General features: G+C 44.0%; 1 protein-coding gene across 1 annotated transcript; it reads left to right on the top strand.

Annotated features, from left to right (window-relative positions):
• The first annotated feature begins 2,023 nt into the window (after positions 1-2,023).
• Positions 2,024-8,475, top strand: LOC129709455 (neurofilament heavy polypeptide-like). The gene is made up of 4 exons (XM_055655865.1): positions 2,024-3,101; positions 3,803-3,927; positions 5,832-6,627; positions 6,671-8,475. Exons 1-4 carry the CDS (start codon positions 2,061-2,063, stop codon positions 7,937-7,939), a joined length of 3,231 nt encoding a protein of 1,076 aa, XP_055511840.1. The 5' UTR covers positions 2,024-2,060; the 3' UTR covers positions 7,940-8,475.
• The last annotated feature ends 4,013 nt before the right edge of the window (positions 8,476-12,488 follow it).

Genomic DNA, 12,488 nt, shown 5'->3' on the forward strand with positions numbered 1-12,488 from the left:
CCTTTCACCTTAAAGCTTTTGCCTCTTGTCTTTAAAATTTCCATCCTGGGGAAAAGGTCCTGACTGTCTAAATGAAGAACACATTTTTTTCCAGACTCCTAAGTTTTCATGCGCAAACTCCAACAAGCAACATTCCCACCCCGGCAGAAATATTCTGTCTGCTCTATCTATGCCTCTCATCTTGATATATACTTCTACCAGGTCTCCCATCAATCCCCGACTTCCAGAGAAAACAACCCGTCTGTTTGCCGGAAGGCTGTTTCATAGAGCAGGCGCAGGATTCTTGTGTCTCATGCTGACTCATGCAGAGCAGAGTATCTTGATCTGATTTTTTTTTTGGTTCTGAGCTGATAATCGAGAGACTGCGACAAGCAAGTACGTCGCCCTTTAGTAGTGAGCTGGGGGATAGTTAGTGCCGCGGAACGGATAGATAATTCAGCCACCTGTCCTACTACATGCCCAAATATCGACGTGTAATGTCCAGATATCATCGCCACAATGCTCACTTTAAAACTTCGCATAAAAAAACGAACACGTGAAAGGTTTTTTCTCTCCTGATTTTAGTTTATATGGATCACTATCCAATCTACCTTTAACGCTTTGGGTGCCTGCAAAGGTGTTTTCACCCTCGAATTCGACACTTTAAGGGGGCGCTGATTGAACTAAATCGACAGTCCAATGTCCCATGTCATTAAATGAAAAACGAATAACCGAATCTTGCTTCGTTTCCCTGTGAATGGGATATATAACATTACTTTTCACCGAGGGGGAAGGTGGGGGGGAGGGAGAGGGGTATGTGGTGGGAGGGGAAGGGGGAGGGGGGGGGGGGAGGAGGAGAGGAGGGGGGGGGGGAGAGGTAGGTGGGGGAGGGGTGGAGAGGTACCGTGACCGTGAAACGAAACCTGACAAGCTGACATTATATTGCTTATTTCAGCAACTTAATGTTTTAAAAAATAATTGCATTCTTAAGAGAGATTTATATTGAGCATAAGGTTTTAATGTGAAAACTCGCTCCACATATGGAATTTACTTCTTAAACGTTGGTGGAAAGTCAAAGTCAACTGGTTTGCTTGTGTGAAGGGGTTGTCGCTAGACCCTGCAGACCTCCAAAACCTAATCAAAGAAAAGGAAATATTTCAGTCTACATTCATTCTCTATTTGAAAAGGCCCGGTATACGTCGTGGTAAATCTTCTTACCTTACAGTTAAACCGTATTTAAGACTCGCCGCTAAAGGTCATACCTTCGTCAGACACGGCATTGCGGAAGGCGCTGTCCAGTAAAATAGTGCTGAAAATACAACCCGTCTCACAATAAAATAAAACTTTCTGCGCGCCGTGTGTTTACGATTTTTTTGCCTAAAATGCACGGAACTAAAAAAAAAACACAATTTTAACACAAAATATCTTTAACTCGAAATACATTTCGCTCACTAACAGTTAAGACATCTGACGTTTTCCAATTGAACAACATACGAGTTTTGATCAGATACGTTATACAAAGTTTGCAACGGTTTAAACTTAATAGGAATGACCCCCTCCTCGAAAGTTGAATGATTAATGGTACTGCGGAATTTAATAAACCCCGGGACAAAATGCGAAGTTTTCTTGTCATTAGAATTCCCTGGAAATCCTCTAGACATTGACTGCAGGTTATTAACACCATGTTTATTTTAACGATATAAGATGATCAGAAGTATAAATTTTCAGAGCAGTTTTTTTCGCCCCGATTTAATTATGTTGATGAGAGTTGAGTACAGATTTGTTTGTTTTTTAAAGAGCAAATAGGTACCTTTATCTGCAAGGGACGTATCTGGTTGCCTGAACTGGTTAAAATTGTTATCTTTCAGGATGGCTGTTATGGGAGGGGAGGGGGTTACGGGAGGGGGAGGGGGAGGGGGAGGGGAGGGGGGGGGGGGGGGGGGGGGTAGTCTGAGCTATCTTTAGCAGATGGGCGGGTGAGTCGAAGTTGGAGCAGTTGCTGCCAAATTAGCACATTCTGCGGCGTATAAAAGGCGCAGCCTCCTCCCAGCCTACTGCAGTGCAAGCGTCCCTTCCACGCAATGAGTTACAGTCTGGATACAATGTACGGCGTTAGCTCCCACCGCAGGATACTGGGGGACTCTCCCCGGTCCGTGCACCGCTCCGCCGGCTCTTTAGCAAGCAGCGGCTTCCATTCCCAAACCTGGTCTCGGAGCCCCAGCACAGTCGCCTCGTACAAACGGATCGCCCCGAGCCTGACGGCCAACTTCAACTCCCAGATCACGGTGTCCAGCGAGAGCCTGGACTCCGGGTTCATCAATGGAGGAGATATGAGGTCGCGCAACGAGAAGGAGATGCTGCAGACCTTGAACGACCGCTTCGCCACTTACATCGACAAGGTGAGGAACTTGGAGCTGCAGAACAAGAACCTGGAGGCGGAGGCAACTTCGCTGAGACAGCAGCAGGCCGGCCGTTCGGCCATAGGGGAGCTGTACGAGAGGGAGATCAGGGATCTGCGCGATGTGGTGGTGCAAGTCAGCAACGAGAAGGCGCAGCTACAGATGGAACAGGAGCACCTGGATGACGACATCCAACACATCAAGATGAGGTACCAGGACGAGAACAGAATGAAGGAGGACATAGACAACAGCATCAGAGGCCTGAACAAGGAGGTCGAGGAGATGGGCTTTTTGAAGCTGGACCTGAACAAGAAGTTGCACCTCCTCACCGACGAGGCTTCATCCATGAGGGAGAACCACGAGGAGGAGGTGCGAGATCTCATCAACCAAATCCAAGGCTCGCAGGTCTCTCTGGAAGTCAGGGACATCAAGTCCGACATCACGGCGGCTCTGCGGGAGATTCGCGAGCAGCTGGAAGGGCACGCCGTCAAGACCACCAGTCAGACCGAGGAGGTGTTCAAAGTCAAGCTGGAACGGCTCAACCAAGCCGCCAAGGTCAACACGGACGCTATCCACGCAGCCCAGGGTGAAATCTTCGAATATCGCAAGCATCTGCAGTGCAAGAATACCGAACTGGAGACCATGAGGGGGACCAAAGACTCAATGGAGAGGCAAAGGATTGAAATGGAAGACAGACACAATGCGGATCTATCCACATACCAGGTAGTTTTTGACAACTTATAACATTTTCCCCCAAATAGAAGTTCCCAATAGAAGCAAAACACGTCCTAATTACAATATGCTGGTGGAACTCAGCGGGTCAGCCAGCGTCCGTGGAGGGAATGGACTGTCCATGTTTCAGGTCGGGAGCCTTCTTCAGACTGTCCATTCCCCCCGCAGATGCTGCCTGCCCCATTGAATTCACCCAGCACTGTGTTTTGGTCAAGATTCTAGCAACTGCAGTTTTTTGTGTCTCTAGATCCTAATCCTAGTTCTAATGTTCATTTAATTTGCAAAACCGATTTTGTGAGTATCATATATATTTTTTAATCAGCTGCGTTAATCAAAAGATGATACAAGGAACTGCAGATGTTGGAATATTGTACAAAACACACACTGCTGGGGGAACTCAGCGGGTTAGGCAGCATCTGTGGAGCGAATGGACAGACGACGTCTGAGGAAGGGTCTCGACCCGAAACATCGTCTGTTTATTTTCCCTCCACAGATGCTGCCTGGCCAGCCGAGTTCCTTCAGCACACTTCGCGTTTTGCTTTGGATAAGTTAGTCAAAGTTTAATGCATGCTCGCGTCCTCAAATAGTCAATCCTACATCCGAAGATACCAGGGCACTTTGATTACAAATTTTACACAGTTAAAAGTCTAAGCGTGCCATAATGTACAGATATTAAATATTTCATATTGCAGGAAGCCACACAGCAACTTGAGAACGAACTGAGGAGCACAAAATGGGAAATGGCTGCCCAACTGAGGGAGTACCAAGACTTACTCAACGTGAAAATGGCCTTGGACATTGAGATTGCAGCTTATAGGTATGAGGTCAAATGCAAATGGCGCGGAATGAGCGTGAAGGTAGAGGAGGCATTCAGATCAGCACCTGATGTGCAGGGAATGGAGGGATGTCGAGCATGTGCAGTCAGAGGAGGCTAGTTTAACTTGGCATCATGTTCAACACAGACATGTCTGTGTGCTATCATTAAATCTAAAAGGAACGTGCAAATAACATAACGGCTCCAGAGTTTGTGGAGCTGGTGGTTATCAGCCTTGATACTTTGGTGGGACATAGAATCGTGAAAATGGGAAGAGCAAAGAAGGAGATTATTTAAACTTTATTCTCTGTGGAAAACCAAACAGTGAATCTGACACCCCCACCTTTCCCTTTATCTAGCTATGCCCCACCTTCCCCCAACCATTGGTTGGTAACCAAGGCTGAATCTGCTTGAACCATCCGATTAGACAATGCTTTTCATATAACAGTGCAACACATGAACAGGCCAGTCGGCCCACTATCCCTGCTGGACACGATGCCAAGAGAAACTAATCGCCTCTGGCTGCACGTGATATTCATTCCATGCATATTGATGTGCCATTCCAGAGCAACTTAATATCACCAAAGTACCCACCTCCACCACCACCATTGGCAGTTCTAGGCGTCCACCACACTGTGCAGAAATCTTGCCCCACGCGTCTCCTTTGTCCCTTCCACCTTTAAGCTATGACCACTCATATTTGACATTTCCACCCTAAGGACAAAAGATTCTATCTTTGCCTCTCGTAATTTTGTATACATCTATCAGGTCTTCCCTCAACCTCAAACTCCAGGGAAAACAATCCAAGTTTATCCACCCTTTTGTTATAGCTAATACCCTCTAATCCAGAAACCATCAGATATTGTACCATCCACTTTTTCACCAAACATAATATTGTAGATTTTGAATTATATGTTAACCTTTGGCCAATATTATTATATTTGGATCCTTATTTGTACTGTTGAGAACAGTTTTTCATTACCTACTCCATCTTAAATGCCTTCATCACATCTCTCAATCTTCTCCCCTCTAAAGAGAACAACCCTAGCTTCTCCAAATGTTTCCCATTGGTACAGGTGTCTTACCTCTGGAACCATTCCTGCGAACCTTTACTGCAGTATAGAATTAAATAATACTAGAAATACACAATGGCTGGATGGAGTGATAGAGGGCTGACTAGATGGATGTATTGAAGGATGTATCAATATAGCACAGAAACATGCCTTTCAGCACACTGAGCCCATGCTGTTAACCACCCATTTGCACTAATCCTACATTAATTCCATTTTATTCTCCTCACATTATCATCAACTCCCCCCAGATTCCACCACTTCTTCTTCTTGCGTATGGCATGCACAACCTAAAGTTGTAAACACCAAAACACTCCACCTATTTGTTTGTGCACGTTGGGTTAATTGCATTAATTTAAACAGGGTGTACCATGTGAAGGCTGCAATCTCCCACCCCATTCCATCACTCATTCCACACTCGAGGGGCAATTTACACAAGGCAACAAACCCTCATGTCTTTGGGATGTGCGAGGCAACCAGAGCATCCAAAAGAAATCTACTAGATCACAGGGAGAGCATGCAAACCCTGCACAGAGAGCACCGGAGGTCAGGCTTGAACCCAGTTCTCCGGCACTGAGGCAGCAGCTCTAACAGCTGTGCCACTGATAAATTGACACCTCAATGAGAGCATGGTAACTTCCTGCACTGGAGGCCTATTTCCTTTTCACGCGGTAAATATTTGCCACGTATTTCTACCATTTTAACTTTTAATTCATTTGTACCCAATGTTTTTCTTGTTCCATCACTGATAACATAAGGTTCAGTAATGTAAGGTGTCAAACACCATTCATAATTATTAGGAATAATGTATTCCTATTGTCATCTTATTTTATAAAGGAAACTTCTGGAGGGTGAAGAGTCAAGATTTTTTGGGGGAAGTCCCTACTATTCTCTAGAAGGATTTCATAAAGGATCCTTGGTGCCCAACCATATTATGGCCAAGTTTGATGAACCAATCAAACCAATTGAGAAAGAAGCAGACGAAGTGGTCGCAGAAGAGGAAAGGGAGGAGAAAGTACGCACACCTGAAGAGGCTGGAGAAGAAAAAGGAGAGGAAGACAAAGAGGAGGAAGCAGCAGAGGGAGAGGCTGATAAAGCAGAATCTAAAGATGAACAAGAAACTAAATCTGACGAAGGAAGCGTAAAAGATGAGGACACAAAAACTGAAAATGTTGCAGAAGAAGAGAAAGTAAAAGAAAAAATAGACAATAAAGAAGATGTGAAAAAGGGAAGCAAGGCACAAGCAGAGGAAAAGCAAGAAGAACCAGCCAAAGACAAAAAGGAACTGACGATAAAGGTGGAAGATAAATCACCAGACAAACCCAAGGAGAAGGAAAGCCCAGAAAAGAAGCCAGAGGATAAAGGAATGACAAAACCAGCAAAAAAGGAACCAGAGGAACAAGCTGAACTGGAATCTAAAACCAAAGAGAAGGAAGAGGAAAAGGAATCAAAAGCAGAAAGCAAGGATGAAGAAAAGGAAGATTCAAAACCAGAACCCAAACCTGAAGAGATGGAGGTCAAGAAAGATGCAGAACAGGAAGTCAAACCTGAGGAGAAAGAAGTGAAGAAGGATGCAAAACCAGAGGTGAAACCTGAAGAGAAAGAACCCAAGAAAGAGTCCAAACCTGAAGAGGTGAAGAAAGAAGCAAAGCCAGAGTCCAAACCAGAGGAGAAAGAAGAAAGAAGCAAAGCCAGAGTCCAAACCAGAGGAGAAAGAAGCAAAAGCAGAGTCTAAACCTGCAGAGAAAGAAGACACAAAAGATGCAGAACCAGAGTCCAAACCTGCAGAGGTGAAGAAAGAAGCAAAACCAGAGTCTAAACCTGAAGAGAAGGAGGTGAAGAAAGATACAAAGCCAGAGGCCAAACCTGAAGAGGAAGACGTTAAGAAAGAAGCAAAACCAGAGTCCAAACCCGAGGAGAAAGAAGCAAAAGCAGAGTCTAAACCTGCAGAGAAGGAGGTGAAGAAAGATACAATTCCAGAGTCTAAACCTGAAGAGAAGGAGGTGAAGAAAGATACAAAGCCAGAGTCTAAACCTGAAGAGAAGGAGGTGAAGAAAGATACAAAGCCAGAGTCCAAACCTGAAGAGAAGGAGGTTAAGAAAGAAGCAAAACCAGAGTCTAAACCTGAAGAGAAAGAAGCCACAAAAGATGCAGAACCAGAGTCTAAACCTGCAGAGAAGGAGGTGAAGAAAGATACAAAGCCAGAGTCCAAACCCGAGGAGAAAGAAGTCACGAAAGAAGCAAAACCAGAGGTGAAACCTGAAGAGAAAGAAGTAAAGAAAGATGTGAAGCCAGAGAGCAAACCTGAGGAAACGGTGAAGAAAGATACAAAACCAGAGACCAAACCTGAAGAGAAAGAACCCAAGAAAGATGCAAAATCAGAGGTGAAACCTGAAGAGAAGGAAGTAAAGAAAGATGTAAAACCAGAGTCCAAAGCCGAGGAGAAGGAGGTGAAGAAAGATACAAAGCCAGAAGCCAAATCTGAAGAGGAGGTGGTCAAGAAAGATGCAAAACCAGAAGCGAAAGTTGAAGCTGAAACACAGAAAGAACCTTGTAAACCAGAGCCTACGCCTCAGGGGCAATCAGAACCAAAAAAAGAAGAATCAAAAAAGGCTGCAGAAACCGAGCCAGCTAAACAGGAGCCTGCAAAAGCAAAGGAACCTGAAAAAGCAGCGGACACGAAAGAAGCCAAAGACCAAAGTAAAGAAAGTGACAAAGAAACAAAGGATGAGATGACCGAGACTGTGAAAAAAGTAGAGAAATCAGAGCCTACGAAAGATCAAAAGGAAGAGAAATCAGAAAAGGATCAGGTTAGTAAAGAGAAAACACCTGAAGGTGGAGAAGAAACACAAGTTAAAGAAAGCAAAGAGGAAAAATCTGAAAAGTCTTCCAGCACTAAAGACGAAACAAAGGCGGCAGACAAAACCAAAAAAGCCGAAGATTAAAAGGCGTAACAAATATTTATTGGGGAGAATAATCACCAAAGAAATACTGAAGCAAAGAACTAAACAACTGTTGTTGACAAACTGCCAAGATAACAATGTACCTTGTTCATGCCACAAGGAGCTGGATAGCAATATACATTCACTGAAGAGGCAGACAAATGCATCGTGATAACCTATATAGCAGAATGTGATGTATGCAGAATGCTAAGCACTTGAAGCCTACAAATAATTACCCTGCCTCATTAATAAGTGCATTTAAGATGACCGATTGAGGTATATCTATCACTTAACGATAAAATGTTCACTCAGTCACAGTAATCTAAATAACGCCATGTTAAACCTTAAAAGTCACATTCACAATTTAAAATAATGTCAATTATTTGCAAAGTGCAATATATAAAGAGCTTAACAGATACAATGTGCCTCTGAAGTATATATATCAATGCTTACACAATTAAATGCTATGTATTACAGAAACCTCTAATTAAAAGTAATTGCATTTTCTTTGAATAAAGCAGCAATTTTTTACTACAAAATGTCCTGTTTTCTCAAGGTCTGCCTTTGTTCCAGTGTTTCCATGCCTATGTCTATGCTTTTATTGGAAGCAGCCACTTCAGCGGACTTGGTACGGCATCAAGGTGGTACAGAGGGTTTATTTGGTATGCCACTGATCCACACTCTTGGAAAGAGTTAGAAAACAGATGGAAATTCTTGGCACATATAAATAATTGCATTTTGTAGTCAACGTCTATAACAAAAAGCATTTTGTGTAAAAACAATCAAATTATCAGCTAGCACGACATCACTCTCGTCTACGAAAGTTATTTATTTATTTATTTTATTATTTATTTCGAACAGAATAAAAGAATAAAAAACAAGTGTGAAACAGCGTACAAAAAACAAAACAAAAATATTTATAAAGTGTCATAAACAATATCTATAAATAACTGAAATGGTATGTGTCCGAAAAGGAGCAGGAAGAAGCCAAAGCTTATTAATTCCCACCCCTTATTCAACTGCTTGTAAAGTTGGTTGTAGATTCAATGCCAATACCTGTTATCCCTACTTCTCCAGGCAGAATATATTAAAACATATCAAATTGTAGAGTAGATGAAAACCACTTGAATCCACTAGAATGGTTAGTGTCTTACACAACTGGATATAGTAAAGAGCAGAAACAAGGAACTACAGTAAAAGATACAAAGTGCTGGAGTAACTCAGCGGGTCAGACAGCATCACTGGAGAACATGGACAGGCGTCGTGTTGTATGGGAAACCTTCTTCAGACTGATTGTAGTAAGGGGGAGAAAGCTGAAAGCTGGGGTGAGACAAAGCCCCTTTGTCCATAAATATACATTTTCTACGGTTGCACATGCATTTTAATTGCTTTATTTTTTAAATTTCACTCAAATGTGAAGTCAAGAACAATGTATCTGTAAATTTCTGTCAATGGCAAAGTCACTTATACAATCCCACAATGAAACTGCATACTTCAAATCTGGAATCTATGCATAGAAACCATAAAAAAGCTATGTCTCGCTCCCAATTCTCTTCTGAATCTGAAGAAGGGTCAAGATAAGAGACGAGACATTTATTTGTCACATGTACCAATTGGTACAGTGAAATGTGTGGTCACCATACAGCCATACAAATAAAATAAAGAACACAGAAAACATAGTCTTTAACATAGACATCCCCACACAAATTTTCCCACTGTGAGGGAAGGCACCAAAGTTCAGTCATCCTCCTCAGTTGTTTACCCGTGGTTGGGGGTCTCCTGAACCCGTAGCTGTCGCCACTACGGGCGGCCAGATATTTAGGCCCGCTCACCGAATGATGGAACTCTGATGTCGGAACGGGAGAACATTCTCAGCGGCTTGGACTTCCGAATCGGCCACTTCCTATCGGAGACCGCGGCTCCCGAAGCCCACAGGCCGAGCTGGGCATAGATTCACGCTGGCGGCCCTCAGCAAAGGGCCCCAGGACTCCGCGATGTTGAAGTCAGCGCCGCCCGCGCTGGAAGCTCTGCAAAACACAGCTCCGCGCTGTTGAAGCAGCAGGCCCAACACTCCAGAGCTTCAAACAGCGATCCAGGTAAGGCATCGCCCGCTCCGCTGTGAATCCAGTGCTGCACCGCCGCTGAAGCTTTGGCCCGGTCACCGGCAGGAAAAGCAGTGCCAATACAGTTGGTAGGCCGCGGGGGGGAGCGAAGATGCGACTCAGAGAATAGTAACATCCTCGCCAGGAAGTGACTGAGAAACGGTTTCTCCCTTACCCTACCCCCTCCCCCACATAGAAATACAAAAATAAATCCTCCTAAACGTACTTTTTAAACAAACTAAAAATAAAAAAGATAGAGAAATAGACAGACGGTAGGCAGAGGCTGCCATCAATGCGGCACGGCCTCACGGGGGCGCCGCAAAGGTGACGTTTCTAAACCTGAAATGTCACCTATGTTCTCCAGAGCTGCTGCCTGACCCACTGAGTTACTCCAGCACTTTGTGCCTATTTTTGTAAACCAGCAACTGCAGTTCCTGGTGTGAATATCTCTTACCTTGTCAAAAGTAGGCAGTGCAACCTCTCTTAGAATGGTATAACGAACACAGCTGAATGATGGACATTTACTCTGCTGAATAATGTTCTCCAGCACATAGGCAATTCATTGGATTATCAACCAAATAAACACACTGTGTAGTATTCTAATTAAATGGCAATTCTGAAATAAATTGGCTTTAATGGTACTGGAGTTTTGATTGGGGCAGCCATCTGAATCTAGTTATTGTAATTCCAACAATGTTTGTAAAAGTTTTCAAGAAGGAACTGCAGATGCTGGAAAATCAAAGGTACACAAAAATGCTGGAGAAACTCAGCGGATGCAGCAGCATCTATGGAGAGAAGGAAATAGGCAACGTTTTGGGCCGAAACCCTTCTTCAGACTGGTTAAGAAATCAAAAATAAGACAGCCACCAATATGATACGGTGGCACAGAGTTGCTGCCTTACAGCGCCAAAGACTCGGGTTCAATACTAACTATGGGTTTTGTCTGTGTGGTGTTTGTCCGTTCTCCCTGTGACCGCGTGGGTTTTCTCCAGGTGCTCCGGTTTCCTCCCACATTCTAAAGACGTAAAGGTTTGTAGATTAAGTGGCCTCGGTAAAATTGTAAATGAACCCTAGTGTGTAGGATAGTGCTAGTGTATGGGGATCGCTGGTCGGCACGAACACGGTGGGCTGAAGGGCCTGTTTCCGTGCTGCATTTCAAAAGTCTAAAAGAAGAGTCTAAAAGTTAAAAATGTATGCTTGAAGGTCCTAACGGGGATCAACACCAAAATCCACTGCGATGTGGCACTGAGATTTCTAAGCATAGATTCCAGCTTTGAAGAATGTCGAGTTTCTTGTGGGATAGCATTACTGGCTTCGCCGACTGTGGAGATTTACAGATCAATCTCTTCTGGATTTCACATTTGAATAATATTACAAATGAAACAATTAAAATACATGGGCAACCATCGCCAATTTACACCACAGTAAGAGATCACTTGGGCCATTGTATCTGCCAGTGGCAAAAAACCTGACTCAGCTAATCATATTTTCTATAATCCAGCAGGCCATGTATCCTGAATATAAATCCAAGTCAAGTCAAGTCACATTTATTTATATAGCACATTTAAAAAAACAACTCTCGTTGGCCAAATTGCTTTACATTTGTTATAAGAATAGCACAACAAAACAGACTACATGCATATATATATGTAGTCCTCACTCAGAGGACATCAGGAAAGGCTTGGGAGTATAGATAAGTCTTTAGTCTTGACTTAAAAGAGTCGATGGAGGGGGTAGTGCTGATGGGAAAGGGGATGCTGTCCACAGTCTAGGGGCTGCAACCGCAAAGGCGCGGTCGCCCCTGATCTTATGCCTAGACCGTGGGATATTCAGCAACCACAAGTCGGCCAATCTGAGGGGCCTGGAGGTGGAGTGGTGGGTGAGAAGACTTTTTATGTAGGTGGGGGCAAGCCCATTGAGGGATTTGTAGACATGGAGGAGTATTTTGAAGTTTATATGGAACCGCACAGGGAGCCAGTGGAGAGAGGCCAGGATCGGGGTGATGTGGTCCCTTTTTTGGGTGCCCGTCAGGAGTCTCGCTGCGGTTTTTTGGACCAGTTGCAGGCGGGACAGGGAAGATTAGCTGATGCCAGTGTAAAGGGAGTTGCAGTAATCTAGGCGGGAGGAGATGAATGTGTGGATGATCTTTTCCAGGTCATCAAACTGGAGGAATTGTTTTATTTTAGCTATCATCCTATTTAGCTATCAAGTACAGGGCCAGCATGGAATTTCCTGCAACAGGTGGTCCGATACCTCCCTTAATCCGGGCAAAATTACAAGAGGGCATTGAACCCAGAAGTCCCCCTGAAAATGTGGCGCCTAGGTAGGTGAGACAGCCAATCTCAACTTCATCGGCACTTCGAATCCACAGGTGGCTAAAAGCGAACATTCAATCCACACCAGTAATGACGACAAAGCAATATTCCGAAAATACAAGGATTTGTTGGATA

The sequence above is a fragment of the Leucoraja erinacea genome, chromosome 25 (genome assembly GCF_028641065.1).
Source record: "Leucoraja erinacea ecotype New England chromosome 25, Leri_hhj_1, whole genome shotgun sequence".
NCBI classification, from domain to species: Eukaryota; Metazoa; Chordata; class Chondrichthyes; order Rajiformes; family Rajidae; genus Leucoraja; species Leucoraja erinaceus.

Bases quoted from the DNA above. Each gene is read 5' to 3' on its own strand.
- LOC129709455 (XM_055655865.1), top strand. From the start codon at position 2,061: ATGAGTTACAGTCTGGATACAATGTACGGCGTTAGCTCCCACCGCAGG. The intron at 3,928-5,831 runs GTATGAGGTCAA...TATTTTATAAAG, and splicing joins ATTGAGATTGCAGCTTATAG to GAAACTTCTGGAGGGTGAAG. The intron at 6,628-6,670 runs GTGAAGAAAGAA...CAGAGGAGAAAG, and splicing joins AAGAGTCCAAACCTGAAGAG to AAGAAAGAAGCAAAGCCAGA.